This window comes from Ostrinia nubilalis, chromosome 13 (assembly GCF_963855985.1).
Source record: "Ostrinia nubilalis chromosome 13, ilOstNubi1.1, whole genome shotgun sequence".
Lineage (NCBI taxonomy): Eukaryota > Metazoa > Arthropoda > Insecta > Lepidoptera > Crambidae > Ostrinia > Ostrinia nubilalis.
In genome coordinates this window covers 2,789,241-2,807,158 of record NC_087100.1, presented here as the reverse complement: position 1 = coordinate 2,807,158, position 17,918 = coordinate 2,789,241, and the positions used below count along the sequence as shown (strand labels likewise).

Sequence of the window (17,918 nt, the reverse complement as noted above, 5' to 3'; positions counted from 1 at the left end):
ATACTTTCCAACGATTCCAGGCAACTTTATATGTCCGCCACGTAGAAGGTCGCCAGGAAGATTTAAGTAAATCTATTTGATTTGAATTCCACGACTTTATTTTCTCTTCCCACCCCCACATTTCCAGATTTCGAGAGTTATGTCTTGAACTTGGGGAGGTGGTAATCCTGTTGTCATGTCGACCAGAAACCGGCTCAGATTCCTCAAGATGAACGGGGCTGCTATCGCCCGTGACTTGAGATCTGCTCTCCAAAACACCTTCTCCCACCGAGGGACTACAATCAGATACATTCCTGTGGCCTGGTTGAGATGCATCAATACTTTGGGGATGAGAAAAGGTGGCGGAAAGACCCATGCGAGTGGGAAGTTCCACGTCACGCTGAATGCATCGTGAAACATCGCTTCGTGATCGTTGAGATCCAGGGTTGCATAATTGGCTACTACTCGAGCCGTCTTGGACGCAAACAAGTCGATCACCGGTATGCCCATCTTTGTAAATATCATTTCGGTACAAATCGGCAGTAAATGCCATTCCGGAGGTCGTCGGTGTCGAGATAGACAATCCGCGTGATTGTTGAACTTGCCGGGAATGTAATGAATTTTCAGATAAATCTGAAAAATGTCCAGGATCCGAAAAATTTTGTGTGTCAAGTCCATAAGCATTTGGGATTTTGTTCCGCCTTCGTTGCGCAGATACGCCACTGCAGTGCGATTGTCGGACTGGATTAACACTGAACTCTGAGCCATTTTCGGCGCATGAAACTCGAGAACTTTGTATATCGCCAGCAATTCTTTCTGATTGCAATGCAGGTGTCTTTCCTCTTGGGTCCACTCGCCTGTTAATCTGATATTGTCGATCTGAGCCCCCCAAGCTATATCTGAAGCATCGGTGGCCAGAAAATGTGTTACTGGAGGCATGTGTATCCGTGAAGCGAGATAGCAGTTTTGAAGCCACCAATGTATTTCGTCTATCACCTGACTCGGCAGGTTGTATTTTGTCCGAGTAGCCTGCTCGGGCAATGAATTTAGAAACTTGAGGGAAGCTCGATGGTTTAGTCTTCCCCGAGGAACCGCAAAGCTGGCAAAATTCAATAAGCCCACCAGACTTTGAAGTTCCTTTACCGTTATCATGCCGCTTTTTAGAACCTGTGTCAGTTTTTTTGACAAGGTTGGCAGATTTTACTGGTGGTAGGTACTTGTGATTTATCCAAGGGTTCCAGACTATTCCGAGATAGGTGATGCTTCTTTGTGGAACAAGGACAGATTTTTCGTAGTTTACCTGGAATCCGAGGTATTCCAGAGTTTTCAACAGCATGCTTACATGGCTGGACAAAATGTTTTGATCTTGGTGTGCAAGGAGGTAATCGTCGAGGTAGACAATAACCCTGACACCTTTTTCCCGAAGTGTTTGCGCAATCCAGTTGGTTAGACAGGCGAAAACCTTCGGTACTCAGACCGAACGGAAGGCAGGTCATTTCGAGTAATTCTTCCTTGTAAATAAGACGTAGATACCGTCTGTGGGACTGTGCTATTGGAAGGTTGAAATAAGCCTGGGACAAATCCACCTTGCACATCCAGTCTTGCTTTTGAAGAAAGTCCGGGACACGATGCATGTTTATTAGCCGAAAACGGTCTGCAAGAACGTATCGGTTTAGCAGTTTCAGGTTGAAAACTGGTCGATTCGAGCCGTCGCTCTTTGGAACCAAAAACAGAGGTGAAATGAAGCTCGGAGAGAGAATGACCCGTTCCAGAACACCTTGCCGTTTCATTTGTTGAACAGCCAATGTCATTTCGTTCGAGACTAAAGTGCAACGACGATGACTTTTTATATCTGGTGTCCTTAGAGGTGGTCTCCTTTGAAAGGGTATGCGATACCCTGTTATGATTCTCAAAATGAAATCTGGAGCTCTCATTTTCTCCCAGTGATCGACAACCTGTGCTAACCGTCCGGCTTGAAAAAGGTTCGAGTCATTGTCTCTGTCTTTTTCCGCCCCTATTGCCAGAGGGCGAATAGGAACGTTTCTGACCTCTTTGTGCCGGCTGTCTCTGACCTGATCTGCGAGATCGAAAGGTCGTATTATTTGGATTGTGGTAACGCTGCTCACGGTTTGTATTATTATGTCCCTTCGAGGGGCACTGAGATTGCCAAACGCCCTGCGAGGGCTGACTATAATGACAGCTGTTAGGTGCGCTGTGCACTACATTACAGAAGTGCTCTGAGATACCATGCGATGGTGCAATAGAGCGGGCTTGCCCCTGCGAGGGGAGCCGTGCAGAGTTAGTGGACTTTGCTCGCGAAGCATTTCCACTAGACTGGTTTGCCGGCCAAAAAGTTTTTCTTATTCCGCCAGCACTCTCAATAGCAGCCGAGAGGGCGTCATTGTCAAAAAGGTGGGTATTAGATGGAGGGATTTTTCCCAATTTGCATTTAACTAGTGGGTCGCGAACGCACTTAAGAATGCCATCCCTTCTCATTTCTATTGTTTCAGCCCGGTGACCGCAAGCCATTTGCAATAGATCCGAGGAAACCTTATGGAAATCTCCTTTTAGAAAAAGTTCCTCAATTTTTTGATCGAGACTACTTAGTGAGGCATCTGTAGATTTCGACCAAGCTAGTAATTTACGACAACTATTCAAGAAAACTTCTTTTTGCTTTAGAATACAAAAAGTAATCGCGGCATAGGATTTATCTGAGTATGCTAAGTGGCGTATTTTGTCATACGCTTTTACCTCTTCGTTTGATTCAAGGTCAGTAAATCCTGGCGAATGATTATACAATTTTTGAGTTTCAAAATAACGTACATCGGACCACGTTTTGCTTCCAAAACGTTGAACCTCATTGAGAACTTTTAAAAATTCTTCAGGAGTTGAGGGTACCGCGGGATCTTTCGTTTTAGTTTCAAAATCGAACGTTAGGCTAGGTACATGGTCAGGATTTGGATCCGTCGCGACTGAAAATGCCTGCGAGGCACAGCAATCATCGTAAAGTTCTCGACTAACGTCGGAAATAATTGATTCATTATCATTAGCACGACAAGTATTGTCATTAAAAACTATATTTTTCCGCAATTCACTAACTTCTTTCGACAATTTCTCTAATAGGCGACGCTCACGCTTTTGCTTTTTGGACCGATAACGATGCGATTTACGTTTCTTTTTCCTCGAATCTCGCGAAGATTCGGAAGAACTGGACGAGGAGCTCGAATTAGAATTGCTACTGCTACCCGTCGACATAGCACGTTGATCACGTCCACTCGATTTATTGCGTTGCGATTTTATACCAGAGGTACCCGCAGTGGGTTCCGTAGGAACACCGCTATCCTTATCCATTATGACCTGAGCTACAGTTTCACAATATCACTTCACTGTCCTAAAAAGAACGAACGATTACGTTTGCTAAAGGTCAATATTACACGTAAAACATTTGATAGCGTAAAATCACTTCAAGAAATATTTATAAAAATAAAATATTTTAATGAGGGTAGAAAGACATTTAAACACTATAAAATTAAATAACGGTAACACCGTTACATAGAAATATAAAATATTTGTGCAACTTACGTGTGTTGAAAATAGCACTAAGGTAGGCTAGGTAGGTATTACCTAGGAAAGTAACAGCACTTTTGGAGCACAAGTTAACTCAACGGAAAAAGTCACGCCAATGGCGAGCAGGGGCGCGCGGTCCGTTGCCTGCGCTGCCCCACCTCGGCTGGTGAAAAGGTAGGGAGGTGCGAAAGGGATAGCGATATAGGGTAGAAAGAGACGCAAATACAACGGAAACGAATATGCCTATCTCATTATAATTTAAGCTTCTAATAACGGTCAAGTGGTTTAATGAATCATTCGAGTAGTTTATTTTGAAAAACAGAACCTACAAATGCCTTCAAAAGTAAGACATAAGTAATTAGATACTCCATACAAACTCTATAGAGAAACTCCATTTGAAAGGTCCATAAAATTGACCAGATTATCATTATCATATCATCATCAGTAGGCCTAAGATGCGCGCCGTGATAACTTTTATCGACGTAAAAATGTATGGGCAAAATCGATAAAATGGCGTGATAACCGCTTATCGCGGCGCACATCTTAGGCCTACTGGTCATTTGGTCTCCACTGCAGCTACACGATCCTCTCCAATTTGCTCGAGGCAAGGCTAGCTAGGCTAGGATTGGATCTACACTCCTCACGCTGGCCAGACGGGTCGGGGAGGTAAATGGAATTAACTCTATCATACAGACATTATTATTGCTGACTGTACCACCATTAAAGTCAAAGGTGGGGTGAAAGGAATGGCAGGTGCACCATCCACAGGCTGCTCAAATTTTCACGATGATTTATTTAATTACTGCGGCAATTAAATTTGATTTTTTGCTGGTAATTTATTGGCGTGACGTCTACGCATGGGAGCGCAATGTGTGGAGCGAGTAAAAAGAGGCACATTCTGTTTTGGGTTTTTTGAAAGTATTAAATATTTTTTAAGAGCTGCTGTAACGGAGCTTGCAAAGGGTTAAATAAAAAAATTCACCGTATCAGATTGCTTGATGGCGAATCATACGCATAAATCAGTAGGTAGAGCTATATATAGCAGTGGCGGGAAAAAATCAAGATGCCACTTTTGTGCGTATTAAAATAGAGGGTCTATTTTGCCAGGTTCTTGCAGTACATAAAATGTTGTCTTATTCATATTGTTTAGGTTGCTTACGCCCGTATTCACAAATGATGCTTACTTAAGTGAAGAAGCAAATCGAACGCACAGCGTTGAATAGAGCTCAGTGATTGGTTCGTGTGTAACCCTATGCGTCCACACGCACTGTGAGACCTCATGGTAATGTTTGTGAATACGAGCGTTAGATGTGACCGGTGCAGATACTACTTACTTACTACGATACTTATGCAAAAATTTTGGTATTTTTTAAATTATTGTAATAGTAACTATTGTGTTGCATTGACTGCTAGTGCCACAATGCATTTAAAATACTCTTAACTGACCAAATTGGATGATCATTTATTAGGTATTATTCATAAATAATATGCAGTAACTAATAATTTAAAATTTATCTCGCTCCAATTTATTAACCTAAGAACATAAAAAATCGCGTTTAACGATTCGTAAGAAATTAAAGCACTTAAATGCACTCCCATTAATAAAAGGACGTGTGGCGTTTATTGTTTTTGATAAATTTAATATTTATCTTAGTAATATTATAGGTTACCATAATATTTACGGTTTAACCCGCTCGGGACACCATGTGCAACGGTAGGCAACAGGTGGCGAGCGCGAACAGACAGGGCTGTCACTTCGAGTTTGAAAACAAAATAGTCACGATTCTTTTGTTTTTATTTTAGTGTGGTCGTCATTTTAGGAATGTGTTTGAGTTTTTGGCGGGAAAGTGAAGTTATGTTTTGTTTTCTACAATTAAATAACGGTGGATTATTATTAATAATTTAGACTGAGTCAAAACTGAGTAAAGTCAAAATAAGATGGTGCACATCTTATTTTGACTTTTACAATCACCGGTTATTGATAAAGTTACGGTCAAAGTAAGTTGGTGCAACTCAGCCTTAGTGTTCGTAAGCCTGCATGAATGAAACAAAGCAGTGTAACATCACTTTTCAAGTTCTCTTTAGAAGTTCGCGTCAGAAACTCAAGGTAATGGGGGATATTTTATCAATCATCATTCATTGTCATTAAAATAATTGAAAGTTTCTGATTTTCTCATAAATTACTTACTTGACACTGGCAAGATGCAAACGGCAGAAGCCATTATCCAAATAAGTATAATGTTGTTATTATGTTCCGATTCAATTAATATTTAGTTCATTAAGTAACAAAAAAAATATTTTTCCATTTCAGCCCTGACCCAGCAGACTGAATAACAAAAAACTGACTTATTTTCTTCTGAGTGCCAGCCCTACACATCTCAAGGGTCGCGTGCGCCGGTCTGTACAAGCCGATTTACTATAATAGTGGGGACGGTTTAACAGCTAATTGAATCGTAGACCTTAGGCTACCAGTAGTAGCCTCAGGCTGGTAATGAAGACCTATGAATATAATGATGGTAATGAGCGATTTAATTACGGCTGGAAGACGTAGCGTGGGCAGGCCTCCTACTAAGTGGACCGACGATCTGGTGAAGGTCGCGGGAAGAGCCTGGATGCGGGCAGCGCAGGGCCGTTCATTGTGGAAAACCTTGGAGGAGGCCTTTGTCCAGCAGTGGACGGCATTCGGCTGAAACGACGACGACAAACGACGATGCGCAAAATAGAGGGAAATAGATTGAGGGATGCTTATTGACAAGAAAAAGAGATGAATGAATGAAAATGAATTTACAAATGTATTGCAAGAATTTTGAAGTTGATGCTAAGTTGTGGGTACTAATTCTATCCTATTTTTCATTTATATTTTTCTTTTCTTGGTCTGACTAAAATTGACCATTATCAATTAGAAGAATGCTTACTTTCAGCCATGTAAAATTCGTAGTTCAAAACAACTTTTTTACGCTTGAAACTTTAACGGGTAATTTAAACTTAATCTTATTTTTTTTATTTATTGACTAGGACAACCAACGAGACATACACTCGTGGACAATCAATATTTACAACGTATTTAAACTTAATCTAAGTGCTGCCTTAATTATAGGTTGCCCCGGCATTGTTATGTTATTTAGAACCAAGCAATCCTTTGTTGTACAGCAAGCAGGCGTCGTAACATACATAAAGTACATATCTCTCTCTATTGATAACCCTGGAGAGTCCAGTTAAAATGTACGTCGGTACGTTGTACATTTCACATGCATTCCAGCTTTGTCACATATTTTACCTGCTCGAGCAACATTCGACATTTTGTTTTGCAACTGTATTCACGTGTATTCTAACTTGATCTCCTGTGAAATATTTCTTTATATTGCGGTATTCATCCAAAGGTGTCTCCGACTAACTGGACATACTAACAATGTTAAAAAATAGATCCAAAGAACCCGGAATGATATATCGTCTTATTAGGCGCACGCGCAGCGCAGCTGCTCGCCCGGTGTATCGATATGGGACCTTTACTAGCACATTTGATTTGACACTGTAATAAGTTTTACATACGGTCGAATTTGCTACTAACAACTCTATTTTGAGTTACGACGTTATTCTTTAAGTAAAAGGGTTTTGTTTTTATTACACCTACCTGTGTTCAAGGCGCTTAAAGTGCCGTATTTATCAGTATTAATATCAATGCCCGATATTTATTATTGCCGATAAAAACTATATTTGTTACAGGAAATCGTAATTTTGTTGATGGTGCATTTTGGTTCTAAAAGGTGTTTTTTGTTGAACGTAATTGAAGAGGTACGTGGATCAATGATTTTAAGGTGCATTATATTGATAATATCCTTCTTTTAAAATCCGTATTGGGTTGAAGGTATCAATTTGCATATCAAAATATTTCAGTCATCCTATCGTCGCCTTCTGTTAGCATTTTTTTTTAATTAAACACCAGTCTCCCTAAAAAGCTTTTGTTACAATAAAATAACTGTTGGTTCTTTTAACATAAGCTTTGATTTGTTTGAAGGGTCAATTCTGTTTAACAAATATATTTTCAGATTTACTGAATAAGTACCCAGAACTGGTATTTACCAGTTTTAGGTAAATGTCTTTTAATTTATTTTTCAGGATTTTTCATCCACTCTCTGCCTGAACCAGCATCTTCTTGAGTGACAGAGCAGGTAATACAATAATGCAAAATCTCCGGAGTCTTCTACACCTTTGTAAAAATGCATACCTTGCCTTTATCCAAGCCCTTTCAATTGATACCTTCTTAAAGTCCACTTCAAGGCAACATAATAAGCCTTAATCACGGTTCCACCTGAACTCCTGACCCGGCGAGCCTAATCCGATCATTACCACTGGATTGCCAACATTCCAAACTGATATCTTAATACATTTGTATTTTGTACAACATAACGTGGTATTATGCTTTACTACAAAGCCTAGGGACGTGGAAAATATATCGATAAAATTATATGACTATTTTAGATAAGATCGATACACTAGATTTTAAAAGATGAAATTATGGGCAAGTCAGACAGTTGTGTGCAGACCAGCCAGAAAACTAAGCAGACATTTAGGCTGAGTTGCACCATCTTATTTTAACACTGAGAAACGTCAAAAATCTGTCAAACTCCATAAAAAAACGTTATTGTTACACTTACCAATAAAGAAAGTTGGTGCAACTCAGCCTTAATAAAACGGAAAACTGCGTCAGCTAAGGGAGTTAAGCTAAACTAAATTAGCTCTTAGTCTGCAACCCGCATTAGGTTAAAAAATAACGAACATGAGTTATCTCTATAATTGTAAAATTATAAACTGTTGAAAGAAAATGTCAATAAGTCAGTCATGGAGAAATAACCTACATAACATGTTAATGTAAATATTTGTGTAAATGTTACGGTCAAAGTGATAAATGTGAAAATTATGAATAATCGCCGGTTATTATGAATAATTACCGCATGATTTGGTAAATGTGATTAATATGAGGTCATTTATGTGTATAAAACTAAATAGGCGGCTTAGGGGTGGCCCAAGGGCCACCCCCGCCGCACCTTAACCTATTTTTCACTTTAAATCAAAACATTATGTTATAGGCATCATGGAAAAGTAATATTATGCAAGAAACATTCCAAACTCTTTATGCCAAATTATATTAATATATGATGTCAAAACGTTCAAAAGTTTGGCTGTACACGAGCACGTACACAAGATGTTGTTCTCTTTTATGAAATTTGTTAGTACTAAGGTTGCATTATTAAATAATCACTGTTAAATATGATTAATTTATCACTTTTTACCCGACTACGGCAAAGCAAAAGGAGGGTTATGATTTTGACAGGCTATGTATGTATGTATGTATGTATGTATGTTCATGTGTTCCCTCGTAACTTCTAAACTACTTATCAGAATTCGACAAATGACATATCATTAGAAGTGTCTTAATTGTTCGCTGGTTATAGGCTATATGGGGTTTCACAAAATCGAATGTGGCGCCCTCTAGCGGACAAAACATACATATTAAAAAAATAAAGTTAAGATAAATATGCCGTGTTTGGTATCATTTGAAAGCGCTTTACTTGTACATTTCGAATATATATATATTACTAGCATTTGCTTGTGACTTTACCTGTATTCATGGGCTGATTACATATAATTCACATCTTTTCGTTCATAGCTTCTTTACTACTTATTAGTTCATCAATTTAACTTTTGTTAATATTATGCACTACAAATACACTTTAACACCAAAATAGTACAAATAATAAAAAGTAAAAAAACTAAAACCCAACTACGACAAAAAACGACACTGAAAAAGTATAAAACAAGATTTTCAGAATACTGAACTGAACAAAGTTGCCAATGTAGTTGCATAGTAATTTTCATGTTTGGAAAGGCGTAGTCACACGTTACATATACCTTCCTACCGTAGCACTTTGACAACGTGTGACTGCGGTTTTCCAAACATGAAAATTACTATGCAACTACATTGGCAACTTTGTTCAGTTCAGTATTCTGAAAATCTTGTTTTATACTTTTTCAGTGTCGTTTTTTGTCGTAGTTGGGTTTTAGTTTTTTTACTTTTTATACCGCTACTGACGGTAATTATTCATAATAACCGGTTATTATTAATAATTTTCAATTTATCACATTAACCGTAACATAAATACTGAACTGAATATTAGTGTAAATATTTTTTTTTAAGACACAATGAAACTTGTATCGATATTTCTGACAAACAATACCGACATTTAACCCAACTCTATGCTCAATGGACTAGCATCAAAGCATTTTAGAATAGAAGCTAAATATATTGTTAGAGTAGTTATTAAATGGTGTTGGAAATTAAACATATTATGGTAATCGTGGATCCTATTATAGCCTCAAGGTGTTTGTAGAGAACCTGGTGCTTGGAATAGTGAAATGAAGGAACAGGTGCGCGATGGGGTGAGTCAAATTATTTAATTTTATTGTTAAAGAAAACCAGAGCTTTATAGAAAAGTTTAAGGTTACAGCAATGAAGAAATTCGATAGAGACAAAAGTGATTTAGCATCAAATATTTAACAATTTGTAAGCACTTCTATATGGTCTACTGTCAACTATACATTAAAGACACTTTTGACTGCACTTTGACATCCCCAAACACATTGGGGAGTGGCCAAATCCTTCATTTCATCATTTCAGCCATAGGACGTCCACTGCTGAACATAGGCCTCCCCCAATGGATTGATCAGTTGATAGCGCCTTCCTGCTACCTTTATGATGCCATTCTCCATTTGCCTCTGGCAAATTAGAGAGAGTCGTGCTCTTGCCTATATGCGAGCGGCACAGGATCGACCTTTGTGAAAATCCTTGGGGGAGGCCTTTGTCCAGTAGTGGATGTCTTTCGGCTGAAACGAACGAACGAACGAATGTGCTCTTGCAGCGTAGACTAAATGAATGGCCTGAAGATGGTAGCTCAAGGTTTAGCAAGCTGTAGTAAGTATACAAACAACTTGCAGTGTATAAATAACTAAAAAATGTGTCATCACCCCAACAAAAAAGGTTGATTACTTGGAACAATTTTCCAATGATCACATTCCTAACCAGTTTGTGTTGTCTGTATCGTCTATTGCATTCTATGACCCTGCCTTACTATTAGAGGATTCACCTGTGTGCTCATGTTATCAAAACAGTGCAGCTAGGTACAGAAGTTACACTTTCTACTGACTAATATATGTAATACTAGCGGCCGCCCGCGACTTCGTACGCGTGGATCCCGTTTTACCCCCTTCATCTATCTTACGCGGTTTAGATTTTTTCATACAAATGTTTTTTCCCGCTAACTCCCGTTCCCGTGGGAATTTTGCAATATCCTGTTGTAACTAAGCTTTAAGCTTACTAAGGTACCTGCATGCCAAATTTCAAGCGTCTAACTTAAGCGGTTTGGATTTTTCATACAAATGTTTTTTTCCCGCTAACTCCCGTTCCCGTGAGAATTTTTCAATATCCTGTTGTAACTAAGCTTTAAGTTTACTAAGGTACCTGCATGCCAAATTTCAAGCGTCTAACTTAAGCGGTTTAGATTTTTCATACAAAAGGATTTTTCCGCTAATTCCCGTTCCCGTGGGAATTCCTAAGTATCCTATAACCTGCCCAGGAGTATGAAGAATAATTGTACCAAGTTTCGTTAAAATCCGTCGAGTAGTTTTTGTTTCTATAAGGAACATACAGACAGACAGACAGACAGACAGACAGACAAAAATTTTACTGATTGTATTTTTGGCATCAGTATCGATGAGTAATCACCCCCTGATAGTTATTTTGAAAATATATTTCATGTACAGAATTGACCTCTCTACAGATTTATTATAAGTATAGATAAACCAAACTCCCGGATATTTAAGGCACCTTTTACTAATGCACACGGGGAATGCGCGCTTTTTTCGATAAAGTTTCCTTTTTCATTTCACGTAGTATTCCGAAATCACACTAGCCTTTGCGTGGTTTTGGAAGAACCTTAGACCTGAACGTATTCTGACGTTGTCATGACACAGTTATCAAGAGAATCTCTAAGCAGAGGCTTGGTTTAAATTACCTACGTTAGACTCTCTACCTCTCCAGTTTACCATGGGATGCGATTATGAATAAGTAATTGACATTTTTAATATAATTTGCATAGCATTTCATTTTGCAGGCGGGTCGGCTCTGAATACTCCTTTGCATGATAATAGACCACTTCTGAATTGGCGGTTACAAATCTTATGTCGGTACTATAAGTCAATGAGAGCAGCGCCCACTGTATTCTCATCCACTGTGGAGTGTGGTGGCAGGTACAAAACGCTAGCAATCCCGTGAACATCTGCTGTACAAAAAGCGCGCCATATCGGGACGGCACACGCCACCTTTGTTCTTGTGGAAATGAGGCGGCCATTAATGCTGCATTTTAGTTAGAAAGGAAAGCGATGATTAGAAATAATAAGTCATTTGATTTTTGCAATTTGGTCTTAAATGCTACTAATGCTACGAGAAGTTCCGAAAAGTGAGTAAGCCAGGCAAAACTTAGGCTGAGTTACACCACCTAACTTTAACGATAACAGGTGTTTTCTGTGTGGAGTTTGACAGATTTTTGACGTTTGTCAAAGTTAAAGTAAGGTGGTGCAACCCAGCTTTAGAAGAAGAGTTTAGTATGTGAGTTAGCCAGCTTCAAAATTCCAATTGGAATAGCTACAACAGTGTGTTGTATTTTATTGAATAAATACGCCGCTAATAATTTCCTCCTTTATTAATATTTTCCTATACTTTAACAACTATCTATAATAGGTATTATCTATATTATCTTATCTATTCAAAAGCTCTAATAGACAATATTAAAAGTAAAAAAATAAGGTGGTCTAATTTCCAATTACCGAACGAAATGAAGTAATAAACATGAGTCGCTTAGTTAAACTTTGAAAGGCCGTGTATGCGTGAGAGGTTAGGAAACACAAAATAAAAGCCTACACTGTTGAACAACTAACGAATGCAAATTATCCTATACATGGTGCTAAAATGTAACGACTCAACCGAAGTATTCTATTTAAGCTATGCACACGGTGGTAAATTAAACAAGTCCTTAATGGAATGTTACAGGGTGTTTTTTTTAATTTAACAAGTCCATAACGGAATGTTACAGGGTGTTATTTAATTTAGCATGAAGCTATTATTGTTATCAATAACATTTAATATTTAATCGTCATTTAAAACGGAATAACATTTTCTTCATGCAACTTCTTCCTTTGGATATTAATAGAAATATTTTAAGGGTATAAAATGTTTTGTTAACTTTGTTCATCATCATCATCATCATTTCAGCCACAGGACGTCCACTGCTGAACATAGGCCTCCCCCAATGACTTCCACATCGCACGGTTGGCAGCGGCCTGCATCCAGCGGCTTCCTGTACCTTTATTTCCTCCCTTGATTCAACTTAGTTATGATCATATTATGCACCAACAAAATATAAAGACATTTAAAGTCGACGAACAACTAAAAGAAAGAGCTTCAATCACAAGGAAAAGAGGACAGACGACTTTTACTGTAATTGTTACAAACATAATTGTGATATTTGAATCAATCAAAAGCTATCATATCGAATCATGACTTTATTAAAGGGGTGAAAGGCATCTGAAAAGGGGTATCTCAAACCATTATTATATAGAAAAATGAGAAATGTTCTCTACCTGTCCTGCGTTATATCTATTGAAGTAAAAAATCTAATTAAGGCAGCCCTTTTTTGCCCGCACTAGTGGGTGGGTTAAAAAAGGTAAACACGGTCACCTGCGCGCGCCGAGATTGGCAGGTGGTGCGCACGCGCATCTGCGCCGTGTGTGAAGGGTGACCATGGTGTGGGATTTTGGAAGAAAATCCGGGAAAAGTCAAGACCGTATTCTTTATTTCAGCCCGATTTTCTAGACTTCATCATCATCATCATCATTTCAGCCATAGGACGTCCACTGCTGACCATAGGCCTCCCCTAATGCTTTCCACGTTGATCGATTGGTAGCGGCCTGCGTCCAGCGCTTCCCTGCTACTTTTACGATGTCGTCGGTCCACCTTGTAGGTGGACGTCCCACGCTGCGTTTTCCGGTACGCGGCCTCCATTCCAGAACCTTGCTGCCCCATTTCTAGACTTATTGATCAGGAAAAAGTAAAGACGAAGTAACTTGGGTTGATGAATTTCAGCAATTATTTTGTATTTAGGCGCAGGCAGCGGCGATTGTAGATTAGCTTCTGGTAACAAAGATATTGGTCGGTGATTTGAAAGAAAGAAAGAAATTGATTGATTGATTTATTGATAAGTGTCTCTAAGATATTGACACGAGGTTTGCTTTCCGATTTTGTGAACCTAGTAATTTTGATCCACTTGTGTGTGAAAACAACAACAAACAAAGGGCGTTTATATTAATTTACTTTTTTTTAATAAGTACATAACATTACATTATATTCAGTGTCTATTTATAAACCTTCAACGATTACGTAATCAGAGCTTCCTTTATGGTTAAAACTACTAACTACACTCAACATCAAATAAACCGCACCTTCCGCGACGCGAATTTAAAGATTTTCTTCTGACACAATCATGGTACCCCAACAATATTGGTGTTATTTAAAAGCCCAATAAATATCCTTAAAGAAAAATACATTTCATTTCTAAATAAATGATTTACATATACCATAAATGTGACTTGAAAATAGACCTCACTTTGGGCTCACCTCTGGGATCAATTAGACCAATTTTTATGGTAATAAAACCAATTAAAGATCTCACGTGTCCTCTTTAACAGATGGATAGCGATTAATCCCAACTTAACAGTTTTATAGTCATAAAAAATGGCTATAGCGTACCTACCTATTTTTTAAGAAGTGACTCTGGATCCTTGTAAAGACACATTTTTGGGGTAAAAACCTTTCCTTTAATGAAATGTAGTTTATAACTAGGCTTTCAAATGGTACCAATGTTGGTGGGAAGTGGGGATGCATACGTTTGATAAGTGCTTGTCGCGAGAGGTGCGATTTATTTGATGCCGAGTATACCTATTATGTACGCGTTTTACAGAAAACGTACCCACCCCAAGAACTCGCGTTCATCGTCCACCCGCTAGAGCGGCGCCACTTTACCGCGTCCTCAATAAGTGCTCATTTCCTTTGACATTTTTATACTTTATCAGGTTCAACTTTTTTCTCTTATCATGAGCATTAAACTTGATAATCTCCGCTATATAATTCCAACTTCTCGTTACATAGATGCGTCACAAGCAGGTTCCATTCTCGTAGATTGCAATGAAGCGGCAATAGTTGTGGAAGTGTGAGAAAGATCCTCTGTGTTTACCACCTGCGCAGTGTCTTCTTATTTCACCCCTGCACATGCTCCTTGTAAATGCGCGCGATGAGTTTATAAATAAATAACAGTTTGTTATTGAGTTTGAAATGCAAAAATTAAAATACACCAGGGTTGAGTTTTTTTTAAATAGTCACATTATAATTTCAAATGAGCACGCTGAGTGTGACATTTGAAAATTCTGACATTTCCCTTATTAAAATGCCTGAATAAATAGGGACAATTGGTAAGTTGGGATAATTTGCGACACACACCGCGTTTAAAATTCGTGACATGGAATATTACCATAAAGGTATAATTAAAATTTCCGAAGGATATAAAAGTGATAAATAAACACATAATTTTAATAAGATTGACACTCGTCGGCGGATTACAAAAACGTCCTTATACATAAGCGTAAATAAAGTGCTTATGTTCAGCGCACCTTGTAATACTGTGTATGTATTATCGCGAAATATACGCAATCAAGCTAAACAATGTGGCATCTTATGTAGTTGTAAAACTAATGAATGGAAATTAATGTTCTGGAGAGTTTACCACCATAACCTATTGTTAGAAAATCTATTCCTTTTGGTCAGGATACTTGTTAATTTATGATATGTGGGACGTCCAGCTACTCGATGGACCGACGACCACAAAAGTATAGGCAGTAAGATAAAAAAGCAGGAGTTCGTCCTTTGTAGCATTCCTTGAGGGCCACATACGTTCTTCGAATAGTGAACAGCAGTAAAACGATGGAGGATTACGTCCAGCAGTGGATACCACGGCGAGTCTCAATATAAAGCTGAGGATTAGTGTTGAACCGTGCACATTATTCGAAGTGCTCATTTGCGAAGTGCACTGCGTTAGACCCCCACTGACTATTATTGAAATTTACTATTGAAATAATGTTCTTCTTCTTCTTCTCCTCCTCTATAGCTATTGTGTTTTTGAAATGATGTTAGTAATGGGCACTTGGGCAGAGCACACAGTACGCAGAACTGACGGCTGATGGAGCCGGAGAGCAAGGCTCTGGAGTGGGGGCCACGTATCGGATAACGAAGGCCCTGTTTGCAGGCTGCTACCAACTGGGCAATGCCTTGATGTGGAAATCATTAGAGGAAAACGTCGTGGCTGAAATGATGATGTTAGTAAGATGTTCTTACCTGTTCGCACTTGAGCCAGAATATGACAGTGCTGCCTGGTCTCCGGAGCTGGCCCTCGCTCAACTTCTGTTCAGCCAGGATCTCGCTGTGAAGCCGTCTAGTCTTCAGCCACACTTCTATTGACCTGCGAAGAAGAGGAATTACTTATTAAGAAGATGTTAGACGTACGTCGTACACATGGTAAGTACGGTCGAACGCACATCGGGCTAGGATGCGCGCCGTGATAAAATGCTATCGATGATTTAGGCCCAAAACACACGGTGAAACGCAATTGTAACGAAACTGCAACTTCTAGTTACTTTTGAGTTGCATCTAAGTTTCTGCCATAGATTCCGTTGAGGCCCAGAACAGACTGTGAAACGCAACTGCAACGAAACTGCAACTTTCTGATGATTCTTATGAATGAAACTGAAACTGAAAGTTTCAAACTGGTCGCGTCATGTGTGGTCTCTCAACGGACGCTATGGCAGAAACTTAGATGCAACTCAAAAGTAACTAGCAGTTGCAGTTTCGTTGCAGTTGCGTTTCACCGTCTGTTCTGGGCCTGAGAGACCACACATGACGCGACCAGTTTGAAACCGGTTTAAAAATGCCACACAAAGGAAAGTACCTAGAAGTTGCAGTTTCGTTGCAATTGCGTTTCACCATGTGTTCTGGGCCATAGAAGACCAAGTAGGTAACTCAATCAAAGAAAACAAATAAGAAGTAGAATCTCTCATTAGGTTATTGTCTTCAGTCTAGACATATAAAAAAGCTCTTGTCACCCACTTGCAATACAATCCGTGCCGGTCAACGGCTTGGGCCTCCGCCGCACACTGGGCCACCGATAACTAGCAGCCACTCATGGCCACCACAAGTTGGATCTCATAGATTACTCGGTAGCGGCCACTCATAGTGTTTGGCGACACCATACATAACACAAAGAGTCATATGAGTTTCATTAAATACAGTCTCAATTTTGAAGGTGCTTCAAAATGCATGCAAGCAGTCTTGTACATACATCTTATCCAAACAATGAGTAGGTAGGTAATGACATAACTAAACACAGTCAATCAGACATATTTAAGATAGGCGCTGATGAGCTAGCGATTTTATATTAAGTAGGTAGTTCACAAATGCCAAATATTGGCCTAAATTAAATAAAGGTTTTTCATTTTTAGTTTTCAATAGGAGGTGATCGATGGAATTGGGTGAAATAATGCTTATGATTATATCAGCAATTTGTGACCGGCACTAGTGGCTCTGCAGTGGCCTAGTGTGCGGCAGAGTTAAGTAATAGATTTGTCCCATTCTCACGGTGTCCACAAACTGCCTATCGGGTTACCTACCAATTTGGAGCCGCGCCTGGCCGGGGCAAAAAATTACACCACATCCTACTACCCGCGTCGTACGTAAGAGTACTTCTTGTGCTTGTTTAAGCTCGTTTAGAATGGGCGAGTCACTTGAATGACAGAGAAAGTTTTGAGAAGCAATTTGATTGGATATAAGGATAGGAAATAAGGACGGATTCTTCTGCTGATCGAGAGATCAAGGCTGTCTGATATGGGTGTATCCGACTCAAAGTGGCATAGTAAACAGATATGTTCTATGGGCCACCAGCTACCCATTTCCAGTCATGTCGTCTCGTTCTATCACAAAGAATCGCCATTTGATGAGAGCGAGAGAAAATACAGAAATGGGTAGTTGGAACTGTGGCCCACCACGTATCTTCAGCGGTGGACGTCCTGTGGCCGATATGATGATGAAAGAGGAAACATAGAAGAAGGATTGAATCTTCTGCTGATCGTGTGTCGTCAAACTAGAAGAGTGTCAGATATAGGTTACTCAGACTGACGACTCAAAGTGGCTTCCTAAGCAAATATACTCGTATGTAGGT

The 17,918-nt window shown here is 39.2% G+C and overlaps 1 protein-coding gene across 1 annotated transcript in view; it reads right to left on the bottom strand.

Moving 5' to 3' along the window:
• Window positions 1-17,918, bottom strand: part of LOC135077405 (tRNA dimethylallyltransferase) — a 329,624-nt gene that overhangs the window by 43,513 nt on the left and 268,193 nt on the right. The window contains exon 4 of the mRNA XM_063971940.1: window positions 16,043-16,166. Coding sequence (XP_063828010.1) covers window positions 16,043-16,166 — 124 coding nt within the window. The remainder of the gene's footprint in view (window positions 1-16,042; window positions 16,167-17,918) is intronic.